We start from the raw sequence: 22116 nt of genomic DNA, 5'->3' as shown, positions 1-22116 counted from the left end.
GGGAAAGGTGGCAATAAATACTGATAAAGTTGAGGAATGCTCATCAAACACTTATTTGGAACATCCCACAGGTGAACAGGAAAATTGGGAACAGGTGGGTGCCATGATTGGGTATAAAAGTAGATTCCATGAAATGCTCAGTCATTCACAAACAAGGATGGGGCGAGGGTCACCACTTTGTCAACAAATGCGTGAGCAAATTGTTGAACAGTTTAAGAAAAACCTTTCTCAACCAGCTATTGCAAGGAATTTAGGGATTTCACCATCTACGGTCTGTAATATCATCAAAGGGTTCAGAGAATCTGGAGAAATCACTGCACGTAAGCAGCTAAGCCCGTGACCTTCGATCCCTCAGGCTGTACAGCATCAACAAACGACATCAGTGTGTAAAGGATATTACCACATGGGCTCAGGAACACTTCAGAAACCCACTGTCGGTAACTACAGTTGGTCGCTACATCTGTAAGTGCAAGTTAAAACTCTCCTATGCAAGGCGAAAACCGTTTATCAACAACACCCAGAAACGCCGTCGGCTTCGCGGGGCCTGAGCTCACCTAAGATGGACTGATACAAAGTAGAAAAGTGTTCTGTGGTCTGACGAGTCCACATTTCAAATTGTTTTTGGAAACTGTGGACATGGTGTCCTCCGGACCAAAGAAGAAAAGAACCATCCGGATTGTTATAGGCGCAATGTTGAAAAGCCAGCATCTGTGATGGTATGGGGGTGTATTAGTGCCCAAGACATGGGTAACTTACACATCTGTGAAGGCGCCATTAATGCTGAAAGGTACATACAGGTTTTGGAGCAACATATGTTGCCATCCAAGCAACGTTACCATGGACGCCCCTGCTTATTTCAGCAAGACAATGCCAAGCCACGTGTTACATCAACGTGGCTTCATAGTAAAAGACTGGCCTGCCTGTAGTCCAGACCTGTCTCCCATTGAAAATGTGTGGCGCATTATGAAGCCTAAAATACCACAACGGAGACCCCCGGACTGTTGAACAATTTAAGCTGTACATCAAGCAAGAATGGGAAAGAATTCCACCTGAGAAGCTTAAAAAATGTGTCTCCTCAGTTCCCAAACGTTTACTGAGTGTTGTTAAAAGGAAAGGTCATGTAACACAGTGGTGAACATGCCCTTTCCCAACTACTTTGGCACGTGTTGCAGCCATGAAATTCTAAATGAATTATTATTTGGAAAAAAAATAAAGTTTATGAGTTTGAACATTAAATATCTTGTCTTTGTAGTGCATTCAATTGAATATGTGTTGAAAAGGATTTGCAAATCATCGTATTCCGTTTATATTTACATCTAACACAATTTCCCAACTCATATGGAAACGGGGTTTGTATATGCTGTAATGCTACCTTACAAGGCATGAGAAGGTAAACAAAAGTGAATTTGTATTACGACGCCATTTTAGATGACATCGCAAATTATCGATAATGAGCATGACAAATATCTCAATACAAATCGTAAATTTAGCTAGAAATATTTTAGACAAAAACCAAGTTTCAAAGTTCAACTTATGATACAAACCGGCGATGCAGCCTTGAACAAAAGATATATGCAGTATTTCTTCGAAAATAACCACCATAAAGTACGTGCTGGCACCGTAGATTTCTCTGCTTGGCTTATGCAACTTCCGGTTATTAAAGTTTGATTTTAAAGTCCACACTTCTCAAAGATGTAGTAACTGCCCTGACCACATGATGGCGACAAATACACATGTAATAATGTTAATTGAATAGCAAGCAATAAGCACAACACACTTCAACAACAAGAGTTTACAACTTTTAGGTGTAACAGAACAACGGTATTGATACCAAGGGTCTATCATTTGTAGTTTTTTTCGATTTTTTTTTCCACAAATGTTTTTTTTCTTGTATTGTTTGTTACATTGTTGATATTGTTATATTGTTATGTCGTTTACAAACTCAGGTAATACATTCTTAGGCCACAGGAGGACTTTGGGATAGGACAGGGGTGTCAAACTCATTTTAGATGGGGGGCCACACGGAGAAAAATCTACTCCCAAGTGGGCCAAACTTGTAAAATCACGGCACGATAACTTAAAAATAAAGACAACTTCAGATTGTTTTCTTTGTTTAAAAATAGAACAAATGCATTCTGAAAATGTACAACTCATAATGTTGTTGTTTTTTTACACTTATATGTTGCGATTAATAGTATTCTTTCTTTATTTGTCGTTATTTATACTTTCTGAATGAATTATGTGATAATGCTCATCGGTCAATTTGTTGGTGTTCATTTTTAATCTATCAAGATTAGGGATGTCCGATAATGGCTTTTTGCCGATATCCGATATTCCGATATTGACCAAACCCTTATAGTTACCGATATCAACCGATACCGATATCAACCGATACCAATATATACAGTCGTGGAATTAACACATTATTATGCCTAATTTGGACAACCAGGTATGGTGAAGATAAGGTCCTTTTTAAAAAAAAATTAAAAAATAAAAATAAAAAGAAGATAAATAAATTAAAAACATTTTCTTGAATAAAAAATAAAGTAAAACAATATAAAAACAGTTACATAGAAACTAGTAATTAATGAAAATTAGTAAAATTAACTATTAAAGGTTAGTACTATTAGTGGACCAGCAGCATGCACAATCATGCTTACGGACTGTATCCCTTGCAGACTGTATTGATATATATTGTATATATATACTGTATTGAAATATATTGATATATAATGTAGGAACCAGAATAATAATAACAGAAAGAAATAACCCTTTTGTGTGAATGAGTGTGAATGAGTGTAAATGGGGGAGGGAGGTTTTTTGGGTTGGTGTACTAATTGTAAGTGTATCTTGTGTTTTTTATGTTGATTTAATTAAAAAAAACAAAAAAACGATACCGATAATAAAAAAACCCGATACCGATAATTTCCGATATTACATTGTAAAACATTTAGATCGGCAGGCCAATATTATCGGACATCTCTAATCAAGATTAAAAAAATGATATCAAAATCAAATTACAGGATAATTATTTGTGTATTTTGCTCATTTTCCTCGACTGGTGCACTAACATCATGTGGTTTATTTTTTTTTTTTTTTTACATATGCAGCATAATCTACAAATTGCTATTGCGACATCTAGTGGACACATTTAGAACAGCAGTTTCTTTCATTAAAAAATGTTGGCTCATTTTTATACTTAGCAAACTCATCCCGCGGGCCGGATAAAACCTGTTCGCGGGCCGGATTGTACGTTTTACACCCTTGGGTTGCGATCTAAATGAGAGCCAATTGTATTATTCTAAAATTCTTGTTTTAAAAAATTATAAATAAATAATCTATGTACATTTTTTAATATATATACATTTAAAATACAAATAATATTTGTTATATTACATTGTCTTATAGTGTATTTACATATTGTTAAACAAATTATTTACATATTTTATCAATAATTTTGGGCCTAAAATATTTGCCCTGTTTTTTATTCTCATTATATTCATGATTCAAAAATGAAAGGCAAATCAAATTGAGAGGTTTTCAAGTAATTGGTATTGGCGATACCGACCCTGTCTTTACGAGGCATCAAATCAGTACCAACATTTTCAGTATCGCCCATCCCTAGTGTTCACGAGTATGGTCTCTGCAGGCAAAGCGAGCCATGGTGAGGCAAAGGATGGTTGTAGTAGTGTTCCACCATAGATGACAGACTGGGAAAGGTTACATCCGAGTCCAGATACACCCGGTCACCCTGTTGAAACAATTGGAATGAATCTCTAATGTCACTGTGCAATGAAACAATTATATGTTTCTATTTTGTATTGATAAAAAAAGACACTTTTTGTTTTGTGTACCTCTTCAAACAAACGGTAGTTTCTGGCTTTGCTTATGGCCACATCCCACACCACCAGCACCTGCACAACACAGTATGTCTGTTAGACATTTACATCATCTGAAAGTGGTAACTATTGGCAAAACATTGAGATGGGCAATATTTTGGGGAAATTTTCCTTTTTTTTTTAGCTTAAACTTTCTACAACTTTTACATTTTTTTTTACCTTTGAGGTTTTGGTTCCTGAGTTTCTGATTCCATAAAGGCCATCTTGTGGAAGGTTGGAGCACTCCTTGAATAACCTGCAGCAGATGGAGCAAATGTCAACAAAGGTTTTTGCAGTAGAAGTGATAAAAGATGCATGAAAAAAAATACACTCCATAAAAAAAATATATATATATATGTCTTAAAATATCGCATTAATCATGTACCGTATTTTCCGGACCATAGGCCGCACTCTATTCAGGTCTTTTTTCATACAAAAGGCGCACCGGATTATAAGGCGCATTAAAGGGGTCATATTATGATTTTCTGAATGGAAAACACTTCCTTGTGGTCTACATAACATGTAATGATGGTTCTTTAGTGAAAGTGTTGTATAGATTATGTTTTACAGATCATCTTAATGCCACTTTCTTACAGTCTCTTCAGGATGCGCCGTTTTGTGGGCTGTCTTATTTACGTGGCTCACCTTCGACATCTTTGTTGTAGCGGTGTAGCGTGCAAGGACGGGAGTGGAAGAAGTGTCAAAAGATGGAGCTAACTATTTTAATGACATTCAGACTTTACTTCAATCAATAACGGAGCAGCATCTCCTCATTCGTGGCTCACTTGTGCAACAACAACGCCAAATGTGTCCCGTGAAAAACCGTCCGACCGGAACTCTCTAATAACTAAAGTTCCTTGGGTGAATAATGTAAACTCACTACACCGGTATGTTTTAGCGCTTTCATGGCGAGTTTACTGACAGATATAAGTAAGAACTTTACACTACTTGATATTAGAAATGGCGACAGCAGAGGGTGAATGTCACATAACAAGAAGATAGTGAAAAAGAAGAAGTTTAATTGACTATGTCATCGACATGGACTACAGTGGCGGACTTGCGCAAATTTTCAGGACTTAAGCAGATCTCAAATACACATCAGCAGGCACCAGAAGATAAGAAAAGTTTGTTTTGCATAATTGTGAAACAAAACACCAGATAATATGTCTGCTAATGGGTGCCATTTAGCGGTCCTTATACACACACCATAGTAATACTTGTATCTCTGACTACAGTAGCCGTAATGGGCCGACAATCCATCAAGCGGTGCGGCTTCAAAGTCGTACTAAAACATTTTGACAGATTTTTGAGCGCCGTGTGTAATGTTCTTTATTTTCAATGGAACATTTAAAGTTTTGACGTTGTTTACTGGCATCATATTGCAGTCTACACGTATCTCTTATGTGTGACTGCCATCTACTGGCCACACTTTTCATTACACGATGTACCAAATAAAATTGCTTCAAGGTCTGTAAGCACAACCAGAATTATTCCGTACATTAGGCGCAACGGGTTATAAGGCGCACTGTCGATTTTTGAGAAAATGAAAGGATTTTAAGTGCGTCTTATAGTCCGAAAAATACAGTAATCAAGTAATAACTCGTGATTAATCATTATTAATCACAGTTCAAGAGTGTAATTTATCTAATTAAAAAAATTATCACTTAATATTTATTTATTTCAAAATTTGGTGGGTGTGGCTAAATATTGGTGCCCTCCATAGCCCGAAAATTACAGTAAATACGACTTTTGAGTAATTGTCTACTACTTGTGATTATCTAACTACAAAACCCAAAACCAGTGAAGTTGGCACATTGTGTAAATCGTAAATAAAAACAGAATACAATGATTTGCAAATCCTTTTCTACCTATATTAAATTGAATAGACTGCAAAGACAAGATATTTAATGTTTGTACTAAGAAACACATTTTTTTTTGCAAATAATCATTAACTTAGAATTTAATGGCAGCAACACATTGCAAAAAAGTTGGCACAGGGGCATTTTTACCACGTTTACACTCAGTAAACATTTGGGAATTGAGGAGACCAATTTTTGAAGCTTTTCAGGTGGAATTCTTTCCCATTCTTGCTTGATGTACAGCTTAAGTTGTTCAACAGTCCGGGGGTCTCCGTTGTCGTATTTTAGGCTTCATATCGCACCACACAATTTCAATGGGAGACAGGTCTGGACTACAGGCAGGCCAGTCTAGTACCCGCACTCTTTTACTATGAAGCCACGCTGTTGTAACACGTGGCTTGGCATTGTCTTGCTGAAATAAGCAGGGGCGTCCATGATAACGTTGCTTGAATGGCAACATATGTTGCTCCAAAACATGTATGTACCTTTCAGCATTAATGGTGCCTTCACAGATGTGTAAGTTACCCATGTCTTGGGCACTAATACACCCTCATACCATCACAGATGCTGGATTTTCAACTTTGCGCCTATAACAGTCCGGATGGTTCTTTTCCTCTTTGATCCGGAGGACACAACGTCCACAGTTTCCAAAAACTATTTGAAATGTGGACTCGTCAGACCACAGAACACTTTTCCACTTTACATCAGTCCATCTTAGATGAGCTCGGGCCCAGCGAAGCCGGTGGCATTTTTGGGTGTTGTTGATAAATGGCTATAGGTTGAAATGAATATAGGTTGAAAAGGATTTGCAAATCATTATATTCTGTTTTTATTTACGATTCACACAACGTGCCAACTTCACTGGTTTTGGGTGTTGTATATTAACTAATGTTACGCATCAACTATCAATATAGTACACTTTATAATTAAGTGTATTCAGTGTTTCCCAAACATTACATTAATTTGGACCGCCACAATGTGATTTGGTGCTCCCGGTTACGCCCAAAAACCCATTTTATGGGACTGTCTGTAAATGCAGCCTGCCATTACAACTCCGTACAGAAGATGGCATTGTATAATAACTCTGCTTAACACATCTAATATGCACCTGCTCTGCCAGAGAATAAGAAGACTTAGCAGAAGCAGAGATCAGTGTTGCCAACTTAGCAATTATTCAGACCAGTCAATAAAAAAAAAAGTGACAAGTGACAAATCTAGAGTAATTTTCTGGTCTTATTGGAGACTCCGACATGAAAGCACATATCGCTCTTCTCAATGAACAGCTTATCACAATAGAGAATAAAGAATCCCGTACTTCTCTACAATGCTTGTTTCCGTTGTGTCAATGTACACAGAGTCTGGCAGAAGCATCTGCAAAGAGAAACACTTAATTAAAAAACAAATGCACTGACCATGCCTGGTTTATCGTGACAGTACAATGCATTGTTTATTCGGGAATCTAACATTATTTGTACAAAAAGGCTAAAAGCAAATACTTAACATCCATCCATCCATCCATTTTTATACCGCTTGTGCCTTTCAGGGTCACGGGGGTGGCTGGAGCCTATCCCAGCTGCATTCGGCCGGACGGCAGGGTAAACCTTGGACAAGTCGCCACCTCATAACAGGGCCAACACAGACAGACAAACATTCACACACTAGGGCCAATTTAGTGTTGCCAATCAACCTATCCCCAGGTGCATGTCTTTGGAGGTGGGAGGAAGCCGGAGGATCCGAAGGGAACCCACACAGTCACGGGGAGAACATGCAAACTCCACACAGAAAGACCTTGTTATTGTGGTGCACAAGCATTAACCACTGTACCACCGTGCTGCCTAAATACTGAACAAACAAAGCCAAACGAAATACCACCTTAATGTCAAAAACTATTATATATAACTAGATTAGTGCAGGGGTGTCAAACTTCTTTTAGATGGGGGGCCACATGGCATACTTGCCAACCTTGAGACCTCCGATTTCGGGAGGTGGGGGGTGGGAGCGTGGTCGGGGTTGGGGCGGGGCGTGGTTGGGGGCGTGGTTAAGAGGGGAGGAGTATATTGACAGCTAGAATTCACCAAGTCAAGTATTTCATACATATATATATATATATATATATATATATATATATATATATATATATATATATATATATATATATATATATATAGATATCTACATCCTGAAAATATGCAAACAAAACTGTGTTTAGATAATTGATACTTCAAACTTGCATAAATAAATATTAAGGAATATAACATAACTTGGCTTCTGTTTCAAAATGTAATGAATAAAATGCTAAAGTTGTTGATAAACAAGCAATTATTTTAATAATTAAATATGGTCATTTTAAATGAATTATTATGATAATTTAAAATAAATTATTTCAAATATGTTTATTTTAATGTATAATTCTATGGCTGGATGTAATAAGGAGTCACGAAAAAATACAAATAAAAATACAATTAATTTTGATGTTTTTAGCAAAATATAGTAAAAATGTATTTAGTTTTTTTTTTTTTTAATTAATAAATATATTTATTTTTAGGTAAGATAAACATAATAATACAATTTATCTCTAGTCTGGATGATTTAGTTCTTGTCACCATTTTGTCCTAACGTCATGAAAAAAGGCTGTCCTCACTCAGGTCCGCATGGAGCTGGAGGGGGCGTGGCTTCCAGCTCCGGCTGAAAATCGGGAGATTTTCGGGAGAGGCGCTGAATTTCGGGAGTCTCCCGGAGAATTCGGGCGGGTTGGCAAGTATGCCACATGGAGAAAAATCTACTCCAAAGTGGGGCCGGACTGGTAAAATCACGGCACGATAACTTAAAAATAAAGACAACTTCAGATTGTTTTCTTTGTTTAAAAATAGAACAAGCACATTCTGTTGTTGTATTTTTTACACTTACATGTTGCGGTTAATAGTATTCTATCTTTATTTTTCGTTATTTATACATTCTGAATAAATTATGTATTAATGTTCATCAGTCAACTCACTGGTGTTAATTTTCAATGTATCAAGATTAAAAAATAATATCAAAATCAAATTACAATATGTTATTTAAGTAGTTTGCTCATTTTCCTCGACTGGTGCACTAACATCATGTGTTTTTTTATTATTATTATTTTTTACATACGTAGCATCATCTACAAAGATACAATGAATTGATATTGCGACATCTAGTGGACACATTTAGAACAGCAGTTTCTGATACGTTTGACACCCCTGGATTAGTGTGTCATCATGTCATTGATGTGACATATTGATACTGTACAAAACTCCAATTTATCATCCTATAAAACAGGCAGACCTTTGATAGTAATTTATAGGCCTGTACTGTAATAAGTAAGCAAAAAAATAAGTGAATGTTTTTTCTTACATTATCATAATCATCGTCCGAAACGTCTCCTTCTTTGCATTTGGTCAAGTCTTGTTTCTTCTTGATTGCCACATTTGTCTCATCTCTGGATGAACGGAAGCTTTGACCTTCTGGAGATGCTCTTCTGGTGGGAAAACACATCACACATAGTCGGTCTGCTTCCACAAGACAGTAAACCATATGTAAATTCATACATAAGAACAACTGACACACCCATAAAAATTCCCTCTCACGGTTAATGAACATATTTTGAATTAAATTTTAAACTTTAAGAAACAATTATATTTATACTGTTTACAACGTTGTACTTACAATAATGTGCTTTTACGCAACATGTATTGTCAGACATTGACACAGCATTGATTATACATACATGTCCTTTAAAACTGACTCTGAAACAACATTGCAACATAGTTGTATTTGCACAAAACCCAAAACCAGTGAAGTTGGCACTTTGTGTAAATCGTAAATAAAAACCGAATAAAATGATTTGCAAATCCCTTTCAACCTATATTCAATTGAATAGACTGCAAAGACAAGATACTTAAAGTTCGAACTGAGAAACTTTGTTATTTTTTGCAATTATTAGCTCATTTGGAATTTGATGCCTCCAACATTTTTCAAAAAAGCTGGCACAAGTGGCAAAAAAGACTGAAAATGTGCCATGATTGCGTACAAAAGCAGTTTTCATGAAATGCTCAGTCATTCACAGATAAGGATGAGGCAAGGGTCACCACTTTGTGAACAAATGCGTGAGCAAATTGTAGAACAGTTTAAGAACAACATTTCTCAACGAGCTGTTGCAAGGAGTTTAGGGATTTCATCATCTACGGTCTGTAATATCATCAAAAGGTTCAGATAATCTTGAAAAATCACTGCACATAAGTGGCAAGCCCATGACTTTCGATCCCTCAGGCGGTACTGCATCAAAAAACGACATCAGTGTGTAAAGGATGTCACCACATGGGCTCAGGAACACTACAGAAAACCACTGTCAGTAACTACAGTTCGTTGCTACATCTGTAAGTGCAACTTAAAACTCTACTGTGCAAAGCGAAAGCCATTTATCAACAATACCCAGAAACGCTGCCGGCTTTGCTGGGCCTGAGCTCACCTAAGATGGACTGATGCAAAGTGGAAAAGTGTTCTGTGGTCGGACAAGTCCACATTCCAAATTGTTTTTAGAAACTGTGGAGGAAAAGAACCATCCGGATGGTTAAAGGCGCAAAGTTCAATAGCCAGCATGTGTGATGTTATGGGGGTGTATTAGTGCCCAAGGCATGGGTAACTTACACATCTGTGAAGGCACCAGTAATGCTGAAAGGTATATACAGGTTTTCGAGCAACATATGTTGCCATCCAAGCAACGTCTTTTTCATGGACGCCCCTGCTTATTTCAGCAAGACAATGCCAAGCCACATTCATTTTAAAACAGCGTGGCTTCGTAGTAAAAGAAAAACTGACTCTGAAACAACGTTGCAAAATAGTTGTGTTTGTAAATTGGGACAACGTTGATTGATTTTTAAATGCACCAGAAAATAACCAGTTTTGTACACTGTTGAGGTGTTTCAATTCACAGTAGTACGTAAATGTGTTACGGGATAGAATTTCTCCAGCACTGGTCAGGTGCGGACATAAATGATGGTATTTTGAGAGGTTATCATTGAAGTCGGACATCACTGAAGGCCTAGGTGGGAAACGCACGGCCCGCCACTGTATTACATATACTGTATTTTTCGGAGTATAAATCCCTCCGGAGTATAAGTCGCACCGGCCGAAAATGCATAATAAAGAAGGAAAAAAAACATATATAAGTCGCACTGGAGTATAAGTCGCATTTTTTGGGGAAATTTATTTGATAAAACCCAACACCAAGAATAGACATTTGAAAGGCAATTTAAAATTAAAGCTGCAAGCAGCGATGGACGGGACCGACTTTGATGGCACATAAAATCCAAACCGGAGCAGTAATTAAAACTCTTTGGTCAACTTTTAATCAGAAGGGTTCAATCTCTCTCCTGTGCTAATTTGAAGCCGACACGACAAACGCGATCAGAGGAGATAATGTTTGAAAAAAGGTGACCTTATTTTTGAAGGGGGAATTTCAAACTTCCTGTTGATTTTTGCTGGGGGTTGTCAATACATGAAATGTAGGTCTAAGTGAGACCTACATAGAGGTTTTTATTTCATGTCTCTAAGACATTCCTACTGGAAGTTACAGGCAGTTTTGTCTGAGTTTTCTTCCTAGGAGCAGTTGTGTCTGTGTTTTCTTCCTAGGGGGAGCTAGAGCGCAATTTTGAGTTTTGGGGTTAGGTTTTTTATTAGATCGCAATTTTCGCCAGTCCTGCTGTGTGTGTCCAGTTTGGTGAGTTTTGAAGCATGTTAAGGGGGTCAAATTACAGCTCAAAGAGGCAAAAGTGATTTTTACAAAACTTTTGTTTTGAAGGGGAAATTGCCAACTTCCTGTTGATTTTTGCTGAAGGATGTCAATGTATGAAATCTAGGTCTAAGTCAGACCTACATAGAGGTTTTTGTTTCATGTCTCTACGACATTCTTACCGGAAGTTACAAGCAGTTTTGTCTGTGTTTTTTCCTAGGGGGCGCTAAAGCGCAATTTTGAGTTTTGGGGTTTGGTTTTTTATTAGATGGCAATTTTCCCCAGTCCTGATGTGTTAGTCAAATATGGTGAGTTTTGAAGCATGTTAAGAGGGTCAAATTACAGCTCAAAGAGGCGGCGTAATAATAATAAAACCTTACAATTACAATAGGGTCCTCTGTCCCAAAGGGACATTGCGGTCCCTAATAAATAAAGAATAGTGAACAACAGGCTGAATAAGTGTACGTTATATGAGGCATAAATAACCAACTGAGAACGTGCCTGGTATGTTAACGTAACATATTATGGTAAGAGTCATTCAAATAACTATAACATATAGAACATGCTATACGTTTACCAAACAATCTGTCACTCCTAATCGCTAAATCCCATGAAATCTTATACGTCTAGTCCAGTGGTTCTTAACCTGGGTTCGGTGAGTCGGCTTCAGGGGTTCGGCGGAGCCTCCGCCGCGCAGGTCAAGACACACCCGACTCATTGTATAAATAAAAACTTCTCCCGATTGGCGTATTATGGATACCCTCAAACAATGTTCCCTCTAATTTTCCATCTGCGTAAGCAAACACAAAAACTCCTTGAGTATTCAGTGGAGCACGTGAGCACACCTGTCCCAAACCTGACTAAATAACAAATTAAACGTTTTATTATTGTAATCAAATGACAGCTGTCATTTCCATGAGATTATTTCCTAATATAAGTGTTTTGGCCCACTTACAACGACAATAACAAAAAATATTGTTTTTCATGAACTGTGTACTAGTATTGTATGTCTGGGTGGAAAACGAAGAAAAGGAACAGACTTTGCTGTGAAAATAAAGAAATTATTTTATTTTATCATTTATCATTTAAAATGACATGAGAGTGGCACTTGCCAAGGTGAAGCCACGCATATCTGAACTGGTCTCTCAAAGGCAACAGCAGAAGTCACACTGATTTGCAGGTGTGTAATTTGTTGTGAGTTCATGCACTGTGTTGGTTTTGTTCTTTGAACAAGGTGATTTTCATGCACGGTTCATTTTGTGCACCAGTAAAAAAAACATAAATTTGCCTTGAATTTGAAAAAAAAATAAAAAAAAATTTTTCACTAAAGAAGGGTTCGGTGAATGCGCATATGAAACTGGTGGGGTTCGGTACCTCCAACAAGGTTAAGAACCACTGGTCTAGTCTCTTACGTGAATGAGCTAAATAATATTATTTGATATTTTACGGTAATGCATACTTGCCAACCCTCCCGAATTTTCCGGGAGACTCCCGAAATTCAGCGCCTCTCCCGAAAACCTCCCGGGACAAATATTCTCCCGAAAATCTCCCGATTTTCAGCCGGAGCTGGAGGCCACGCCCCCTCCAGCTCCATGCGACCTGAGTGAGGACAGCCTTTTTTCATGACGGGAGGACAACAGGGTGACAAGAACTAAATCATCGAGACTACAGATAAATTGTATTAGTATGTTTATCTTACCTAAAAATAAATATATATATTAATTAAAAAAAAACAAAAAAACATTTTTACTATATTTTGCTAAAAACATCAAAATTAATTATATTTTTATTTGTATTTTTTCTGACTCCTTATTACACTCAGCCATAGAATTATGCTATAAAATAAACATATTTGAAATAATTAATTTTAAATGATCATAATAATTCATTTAAAATGACCATATTTAATTATTAAAATAATAGCTTGTTTATCAACAACTTTAACATTTTATTCATTACATTTTGAAGCTCTCAGAAGCCAAGTTATGTTATATTCCTTAAGATTTATTTATGCAAGTTTGAAGTATCAATTATCTAAACACAGTTTTGTTTGCATATTTTCAGGATATATATATATATATATATATATATATATATATGTATATATATATATATATATATATATATATATATATATATATATATATATATATGAAATACTTGACTTGGTGAATTCTAGCTGTCAATATACTCATCCCCTCTTAACCACGCACCCAACCACGCCCCGCCCCCAACCCCCCCACCTCCCGAAATTGGAGGTCTCAAGGTTGGCAAGTATGCGGTAATGTGTTAATAATTTTACACATAAGTCGCTCCTGAGTATAAGTCGCACCCCCGGCCAAACTATAAAAAAAACTGCGACTAAAAGTCCGAAAAATACGGTAGCCTATTATTTGCGCACTATTGACAAGTGATGCACTGAAAATTTCCGCCGGCGACTGCGTCTTTCTGGCGCACACGAGTGACGTAGCTCGCCACAAGCTGATGAAAAAGTGACATTCGGGTCACATTGCGTTTAGACTGAAGTCACATTTGAAAAGATCGGATTCCAATCAGATTCAGGACTGACCTGAATCTGATGCTAAAAGATCATATTTGAAGTTCTTTAGAGTTTAGACTGGCAAAAACAATCCGATTGTGTCACTTGAGGGCAAAACAAAAATCAGATTTGGTGTGCAGTGTAAATTGTATGTGTGAGTCCCACTTACTGAAGGGGGGCACCCGGCAGTCTGGGTCTGGTGACTGGCAGTGGAGGCTTGACTGCTGGTGGAGCTTTAGGCATACTCAGTCCAGTTTGAAGATGAGGAGCTTGAGGCGGGTTACAGGGCAGCGGTGGGTGACTGGAAGATGCCTGAAGGTATGACTTGTGAGGTTTGGGCGTTCGGCCTTCAGAAACTGTAGCGTTTGTTCCAGATAGGCTTGGTTTGCTGTGAAGGTTGCTCACAGGTGCTCCGAGATGGTTGTCGCTAAGAGACCGGTTGGACACAATATTAGGAGAGCAGTGGTCTGAACCATCGAGGACCATCCTGGTCTGTAGTCGTTCACAGATGGGCAGAGTGGTTGGGGACGGGAGAGGTAGAGACCTCCAGCCGCTTCTATTAGTCTCAGTCCCAACCACTGACAGTGCCATGCTTCTAAGAGGTCGCTGCTGTGTGTTGGGGGGAGGAAGGGGCGGCGGGATATCAGAGAATGGCTTGTGCAGTTGGCGGACAAAGGGGGGAGGAGGTGGCGGACCTTTGTTTTTATCTTTAAGAATGGGAGGGGGTTTCAAGGGAAGGTTTTTTTGTCTTGTTGGGATTCTGCTGTGTGACGGAACTGGAGGTGGCCTGCCTTTATGGTTGCTTGGACAGAAGCCTTGATGGCGCTGGGACACCATTGGCACGGGGGGAGGCGGGTAGGAAGGTGGCGGTCCAGTGGGTCGGCCTGGGGTGGCAAAATCAACATGCTTATTTTAGTTTTAGATGAATCACACATGTTTCTGCATGTTTGTTTGTTTGTTTTTTTACCTTTTTTCTGTTTTTGTGAGAAAGAATTTGACTGTTGCAATAGTACAGTGGTACCTCAACTTAAGAGTATTTTAAAGGGGAACATTATCACAATTTCAGAATTGTTAAACCCATTAAAAATCAGTTCCCAGTGGCTTATTATATTTTTCGAAGTGTTTTTCAAAATTTTACCCATCACGCAATATCCCTAAAAAAAGCTTCAAAGTGCCTGATTTTAACCATCGTTATAAACACCCGTCCATTTTCCGGTGACGTCACATAGTGAAGCCAACACAAACAAACATGGCGGAAAGAACAGCAAGCTATAGCGACATTAGCTCGGATTCAGACTCGGATTTCAGCGGCTTAAGCGATTCAACAGATTACGTATGTATTGAAACGGATGGTTGTAGTGTGGAGGCAGGTAGCGAAAACAAAATTGAAGAAGAAACTGAAGCTATTGAGCCATATCGGTTTGAAACGTATGCAAGCGAAACCGACCAAAACGACACGACAGCCAGCGACACGGGAGAAAGCGAGGACGAATTTGGCGATCGCCTTCTAACCAACGATTGGTATGTGTTTGTTTGGCATTAAAGGAAACTAACAACTATGAACTAGGTTTACAGCATATGAAATACATTTGGCAACAACATGCACTTTGAGAGTGCAGACAGCCCAATTTTCATCAATTAATATATTCTGTAGACATACCCTCATCCGCGCTCTTTTCCTGAAAGCTGGTCTGTCCAGTTTTGGAGTTGATGTCAGCAGGCCAGGGAAGCTAGGGTCGATAGGGGGTTTAGCTCGCTCGTCTGAGGGAACAAACTGCCGCCATTGCTTGCCATGCTAGCGAGGTCCTTTGTCCCTGAATTGCTCACACACTCCGGCAGATTCAATGGGGGTCTGGTGGCAGATTTCTTTGACTTTATCGTTGGAAATGCATCTGCTTTGAGTGTCGCAGGATATCCACACATTCTTGCCATCTCTGTCGTAGCATAGGTTTCGTCGGTAAAGTGTGCGGAACAAACGTCCAATTTCTTGCCACTTTCGCATCTTTGGTCCACTGGTGCAACTTGAATCCGTCCCTGTTCGTGTTGTTACACCCTCCGACAACACACCGACGAGGCATGATGTCTCCAAGGTACGGAAAACAGTCGAAAAAAACGGAAAATAACAGAGCTGCATTGACTCGGCGTTTGAGAAAATGGCGGATTGCTTCCCGATGTGACGCCACGTTGTGACGTCATCGCTCCGAGAGCGAATATTAGAAAGGCGTTTAATTCGCCAAAATTCACCCATTTAGAGTTCGGAAATCGGTTATAAAAATATATGGTCTTTTTTCTGCAACATCAAGGTATATATTGACGCTTACATAGGTCTGGTGATAATGTTCCCCTTTAAGATAGGAGCTGTCTCTCGGTTAATTGTTACGCTTTAAAGGGGATCTGTAGGTTTTTTTCTTTGGTAATTTTGCCTGTCAGTCACAATCCTTATGCTCCTTATGTGAGACAAGAACACGCATACCATGAATTGATTAACGTGGACCCCGACTTAAACAAGTTGAAATACTTATTCGGGTGTTACCATTTAGTGGTCAATTGTATGGAATATGGACTGTACTGTGCAATCTACTAATAAAAGTGTCAATCAATCAATCAATCAATACTCACACACTGCTCACAAGAGGCAGCTAAGTACACAGATAATGGAGATATATAAAGTCCTCTAAAAACCTCCAGAAAACCTCCAATGTATTTTATATATATATATATATATATATATATATATATATATATATATATATATATATATATATATATATATATATATATATATATATATTGTAAGTATATACAGTATGTAATTTAGTAACAGGCACATTTATGATAACATTCATCATGGCATGTAATTTTTACAGTATTTTGGTCATTTTAAGCATTATTTAGAGCAGGGGTGTTAAACTCATTTTAGCTCAGGGGCCGCGTGGAGGAAAATTTGTGCACACGCGGGCCGGACTATTAAAATCATGGCATTAAAACTAAAAAATAAAGACAGCTTCGGATTGTCTTCTTTGTCTTACTTTGGCCAAAAATAGAATACATTCTGAAAATATTACAATAAAAATATGGAATTAAAAAAAAAAAAAGTTTAGATCCATGAAGGAAAGAAGAAAGTGAATGAATGTTTCTAATTGAATAAATTGACATTTGCATAAACATGTGTTTTCTTTTGTATTATCTTTTTTAATTAATTAAGTAATGTTTATGACAACCGTTTTCCAAAACACAATATAGAATGTGAGATACAACAAGATAATGCATATATTTATCATTTGTTTTCAAAACGTTTACAAAAAAGTGGGACTGCAAAAATTTACTGTGGGACCCCATTTTTATGACTTGATGAGGTCCCGGGGACCCCATTTTGAAAATTCCTAACGCCAACACTGATGGAGTATTGGTGCGTGCAAAACAGCAGCAGTGGCTGTGGCCTGCGGACCGGTTCTAATACTAATCAAATATCATCCCGTGGGCCATAGATAATGTCTTGACTTTGACACATAGGATTTAAACTTATCAAAGTGTGTGGATCAAATCATTTTTTTTCAGCTAATCTCAGACAAAACTAAAATTATTCTGTCGCCACAGAAGCAAAAATAAACTTTTTTTTAGTTACCTTGAGACCCTCTCCCTGAAACTTAATGGTCAGATTAGAAACCTATAGGTAATAATGGCCTCAGATCACATTGAGTCAATAACATCAGCAGCTTTTACCACCTGAAAAACTTTGCCAAAATCAAAGGCATAGTGTACAAATCAGACTTATGCCTTTGTCTCCAGCAGGTTGGACTACTAAAATGGCCTTCTCTCTGGGCTCTCTGTAAAACAGAGCTAGAGGTCCTAAACTTTTTGTGCAATAGGGCCTATCGTGGTTTATCGCTTAGCAAGAACTATTGTTTGTAAACCTATGAAAACAAAATTATTAGAGATGTCCGATAATATCGGACTGCCGATATTATCGGCCGATAAATGCTTTAAAATGTAATATCGGAAATTATCGGTATCGGTTTCAAAAAGTAAAATTTATGACTTCTTAAAACGCCGCTGTACGGAGTGGTACATGGACGTAGGGAGAAGTTCAGAGCGCCAATAAACCTTAAAGGCACCGCCTTTGCATGCCGGTCCAGTCACATAATATCTACGGTTTTTCACACACACAAGTGATTGCAAGGCATACTTGGTCAACAGCCATACAGGTCACACTGAGGGTGGCCGTATAAACAACTTTAACACTGTTACAAATATGCGCCGCACTGTGAACCCACACCAAACAAGAATGACAAACACATTTCGGGAGAACATCCGCACCGTAACACAACATAAACACAACAGAACAAATACCCACAACCCCTTGCAGCACTAACTCTTCTGGGACACTACAATATACACCCCCGCTACCCCCCCAACCCCGCCCACCTCAACCTCCTCATGCTATCTCAGGGAGAGCATGTTCCAAATACCAAGCTGCTGTTTTGAGGCATGTTAAAAAAAAATAATGCACTTTGTGACTTCAATAATAAATATGGCAGTGCCATGTTGGCATTTTTTTCCATAAATTGAGTTGATTTATTTTGGAAAACCTTGTTACATTGTTTAATGCATCCAGCGGGGCATCACAACAAAGTAAGGCATAATAATGTGTTAATTTTACAATTGTATATATCGGTATCGGTTGATATCGGAATCGGTAATCAAAAGTTGGACAGTATCGGAATATTGGATATCGGCAAAAAAGACATTATAAGACATCTCTATTCCAAACGGCTCGTTCGGAAGGAAGTATGAAGAAGGAAGGCAAGATTGTTTTATAGAAAGCTCCCTAATGCCTCCATGGTTTGATTTAAACTTTTTGGGACTTATGCAGATCCCAAATACACAAAAAAAAAGTTTTGCAAAAAAAGAGCCCGCGGGCCAAATTTGGCCCCCGGGCCAGAGTTTGACACCCATGCACTAAGGATTGTAGGATGACGGAAAGTTGGATCCCGTAGATCTGGACCTTTGTCCTTTATTATGGCTGACTTGATGCTATCATGATCTGGCAGCACTGACAGCCTATTTTCTTTATGTTTCAGTGCCTGGTTTCTGGGTCATGGGGAATGGCCACCTGCATGCACACCTGATAGTCATTTCACTCCTGACTGCGTAATCGCTCCAGTCTCGGCGTTGCTGTGTTGTGTTTATTATTACTTCTTCACACACTAAGTGAGCTATTTCTGTTCTCTCACACTTTAAGTGTGCTTCCTTAGTTATTTTGTCCTCACTCCTTTTTGAGTGCTCTTTTTGTTATTATTATAATTTTTTTTTCTGCTCTGCGTTGGGGTCTTACCCCGGCTAAACCGATCGCGACAGATAGACATAAAAAGCATGCTGGATGTATTATATGGGTCAGTTATGTTTAACCTGTTAACTTAAGTTTTGTGTTTATTAAAATATGCATTAAACTCTGAAGGTTTTGTGCCATTCATTTTAGCTGCTCCTACTCCTGCCAACACGGCAATGTAAACAAAGCCAGAAAGTCGATATGAATTCTAACGGTGTCCATACTTGAGTAAGAGTACAGTGTGATTACCTGAGCATGTCGGCAAACACTCACTGTCCGGCTTCACATAGTCCTCGTCGTCTTCATCGTCATCATCATCACAAAAATCTACATGCAGAGAAGATAGGAAAATGTAAATACATTTTCTCATGCATGTATTCAAGCCCAGTCTTACCGTTCTCCGCATTATTGATTGGGTCTTTAATCTCCAAGGGCCTCTCTATCGTCCCGTAGAAACTGTCTGCGTCGGAATCTGAGTCGCTATGGCAACAAACGACGACATTCTCGTTCAGTGATTATACACATAGGGCGAATGAAACATGGTAAAAAGAAACACAAATATGCTTTGGGTGGATTGAAATCAGGTTACCTTGGAGCATTGGACTCTTGTCTGTCATTGTAACGACTTATCTCGCACCGCAGGGATCGCATCCAACTCTGAGTGACGGCATTTAATATTACGTGCGTTACATTAATGTGATTGCTTCGTCCGTACAGTGTGTGTGTAATTGTGCCTACCCTTCTCTCATCTTCGCTCGCTGCGGAGAAAAGCCACGTCCTGTGTTTCTTACTGATGTGGATGATCTTGAATGGGAAAACATTGTTGGATGTTGTCTCCTCTGCTGCTCTCATCACTCTGTGGGAGAGGAGGAACACAAAGTTAGCATTCCAAATATTAGGGCTGCTCATCCTCCAAAGCCAGTAGCTTAATGGTATTTCAGCGTACACATACAAGATATAGTTTGTATCAGTGACGTGCAGTCACTAGAGGCAGGTGAGGCGGGGCCTCACCTGCCATCATGGAAAGAAAAAAATGTAAAAAGAAAAAAAAAAAATTAAATTGTTATATGTATCCAGTGATTATACTATAAAGTTATTTTCCATTTAACTTCACCAGTTTTAGATTATTTTTATTCAAAATCGCTGAATTTTCACATTTGCCGTTCTAATACTGAGAAGAGACGGTGCGGTGAACAGCAGCCAGTTGAGGCACGTCACTCAGTGTCGCAACATGGATTGCGCAATGACTCGGCTAACTGCTGGCCTGCTGTGCAGTGAGACTGTATTGCTATATGAACTATATTATACATTTCCATAGTTTAGTTAGCTGAGGTATATAATGTACAGTGTATTTTGTCAACAACTGTATGTGTGTAAAGTATTTCTTGTGCTGAGCGATCATAAAACGGCTGCAAAAGACGCACTGGCTGAGGCTCGCCTTCTGCACCCCCGCCGTAGAATTGTTATATCAACTAAAGCCCACACTTAAACTTTCCACGTGCAAGATTGAATCTATTTAAAAAAGTTATTTCATAAGAAGCCAAAAAGTGCAAAAACAATAATGTTGGTGTTGGAGGAGTTGTGAATGACTGCAGGGACACAACATTAGATACACCTGCAGACTGCAGGTGTACCTAATTCACAACTCCTCCAACACGAACATTATTGTTTTTGCACTTTTTGGCTTCTTATTAAATAACTTTTGTAACCTATTTTCATGGGCTTTCCTCTTTGTGATGTTAAGTTCCTGTTATGCGCTGTTATACAGTATATGCCTTGAGCTCTTATTTTGAAGGCGCTAAGAGCGGAAGTGATGTCACGTTGCGGAGGTTTTTGAAAGAAGGTAAATAAAGTGGTCCTCGTGTAAACTGGAGCTTCCGTGTTTGTTATTTTGTAGTTTCATACAGTATAGGCGACATTTATAAACCCTCGGTTACACTTTTTTAAATAGATTCAATCTTGCACGTGGAAAGTTTAAGTGAGGGCTTTAGTTGCGGCGCATGGACTTAATTTCTAAGTGAAGGTAAGACCATAATAACGTTTTTTTTTATTAAATGTGCTTTTTTGTGTGCTACAGTTTGTATGTGTAAAGTTAAAGTTAAGTTAAAGTACCAATGATTGTCACACACACACTAGGTGTAATGAAATTTGTCCTCTGCATTTGACCCATCCCCTTGATCACCACCTGGGAGGTGAGGGGAGCAGTGGGCAGCAGCGGCGCCGCGCCTGGGAATCATTTTTGGTGATTTAACCCCCAATTCCAACCCTTGATGCTGAGTGCCAAGCAGGGAAGAATGCTGGTATGAGCTTTTAAACATAACCCGTTAACTGCTGCCAATCAAATGGTGAATAAGATACTCTTTAGGGTTCATATGTTTGTAAATCTGACTGTGATGAAGTCAGTGCTTCAACAGCCATCAACCTCACCGCACGTCACTGGTTTGTATACAGTATACATGTATACTGTATGTATAAATCTATGCGTATATAGATACAGTACAGGTCAAAAGTTTGGACACACCTTCTAATTTCAATGTGTTTTCTTTATTTTCATGACTATTTATATTGTAGATTGTCACGGAAGGCATCAAAACTATGAATGAACACATGTGGAGTTATGTACTTAACAAAAAAAGGTGAAATTACTGAAAACATGTTTTATATTCTAGTGTCTTCAAAATAGCCACCCTTTGCTCTGATTACTGCTTTGCACACTCTTGGCATTCTCTCGATGAGCTGTCAATTGACTTTTTTGA

General features: G+C 38.4%; 1 protein-coding gene across 1 annotated transcript in view; it reads right to left on the bottom strand.

Moving 5' to 3' along the window:
* Positions 1–1217: 1217 nt before the first annotated feature.
* Positions 1218–22116, bottom strand: part of sh3bp2 (SH3-domain binding protein 2) — a 68324-nt gene continuing 47425 nt past the window's right edge. The window contains 10 exon segments of the mRNA XM_061981071.2: positions 1218–3751; positions 3855–3914; positions 4059–4134; positions 7053–7108; positions 9116–9239; positions 14201–14915; positions 19610–19751; positions 19753–19840; positions 19950–20017; positions 20099–20216. Of these exon segments, the coding sequence (XP_061837055.2) occupies positions 3629–3751; positions 3855–3914; positions 4059–4134; positions 7053–7108; positions 9116–9239; positions 14201–14915; positions 19610–19751; positions 19753–19840; positions 19950–20017; positions 20099–20216 (1570 nt within the window). The 3' untranslated portion in view covers positions 1218–3628.

Source organism: Nerophis lumbriciformis, linkage group LG20 (genome assembly GCF_033978685.3).
Source record: "Nerophis lumbriciformis linkage group LG20, RoL_Nlum_v2.1, whole genome shotgun sequence".
NCBI lineage: Eukaryota > Metazoa > Chordata > Actinopteri > Syngnathiformes > Syngnathidae > Nerophis > Nerophis lumbriciformis.
This window is presented reverse-complemented; position numbering and strand designations above follow the sequence as displayed.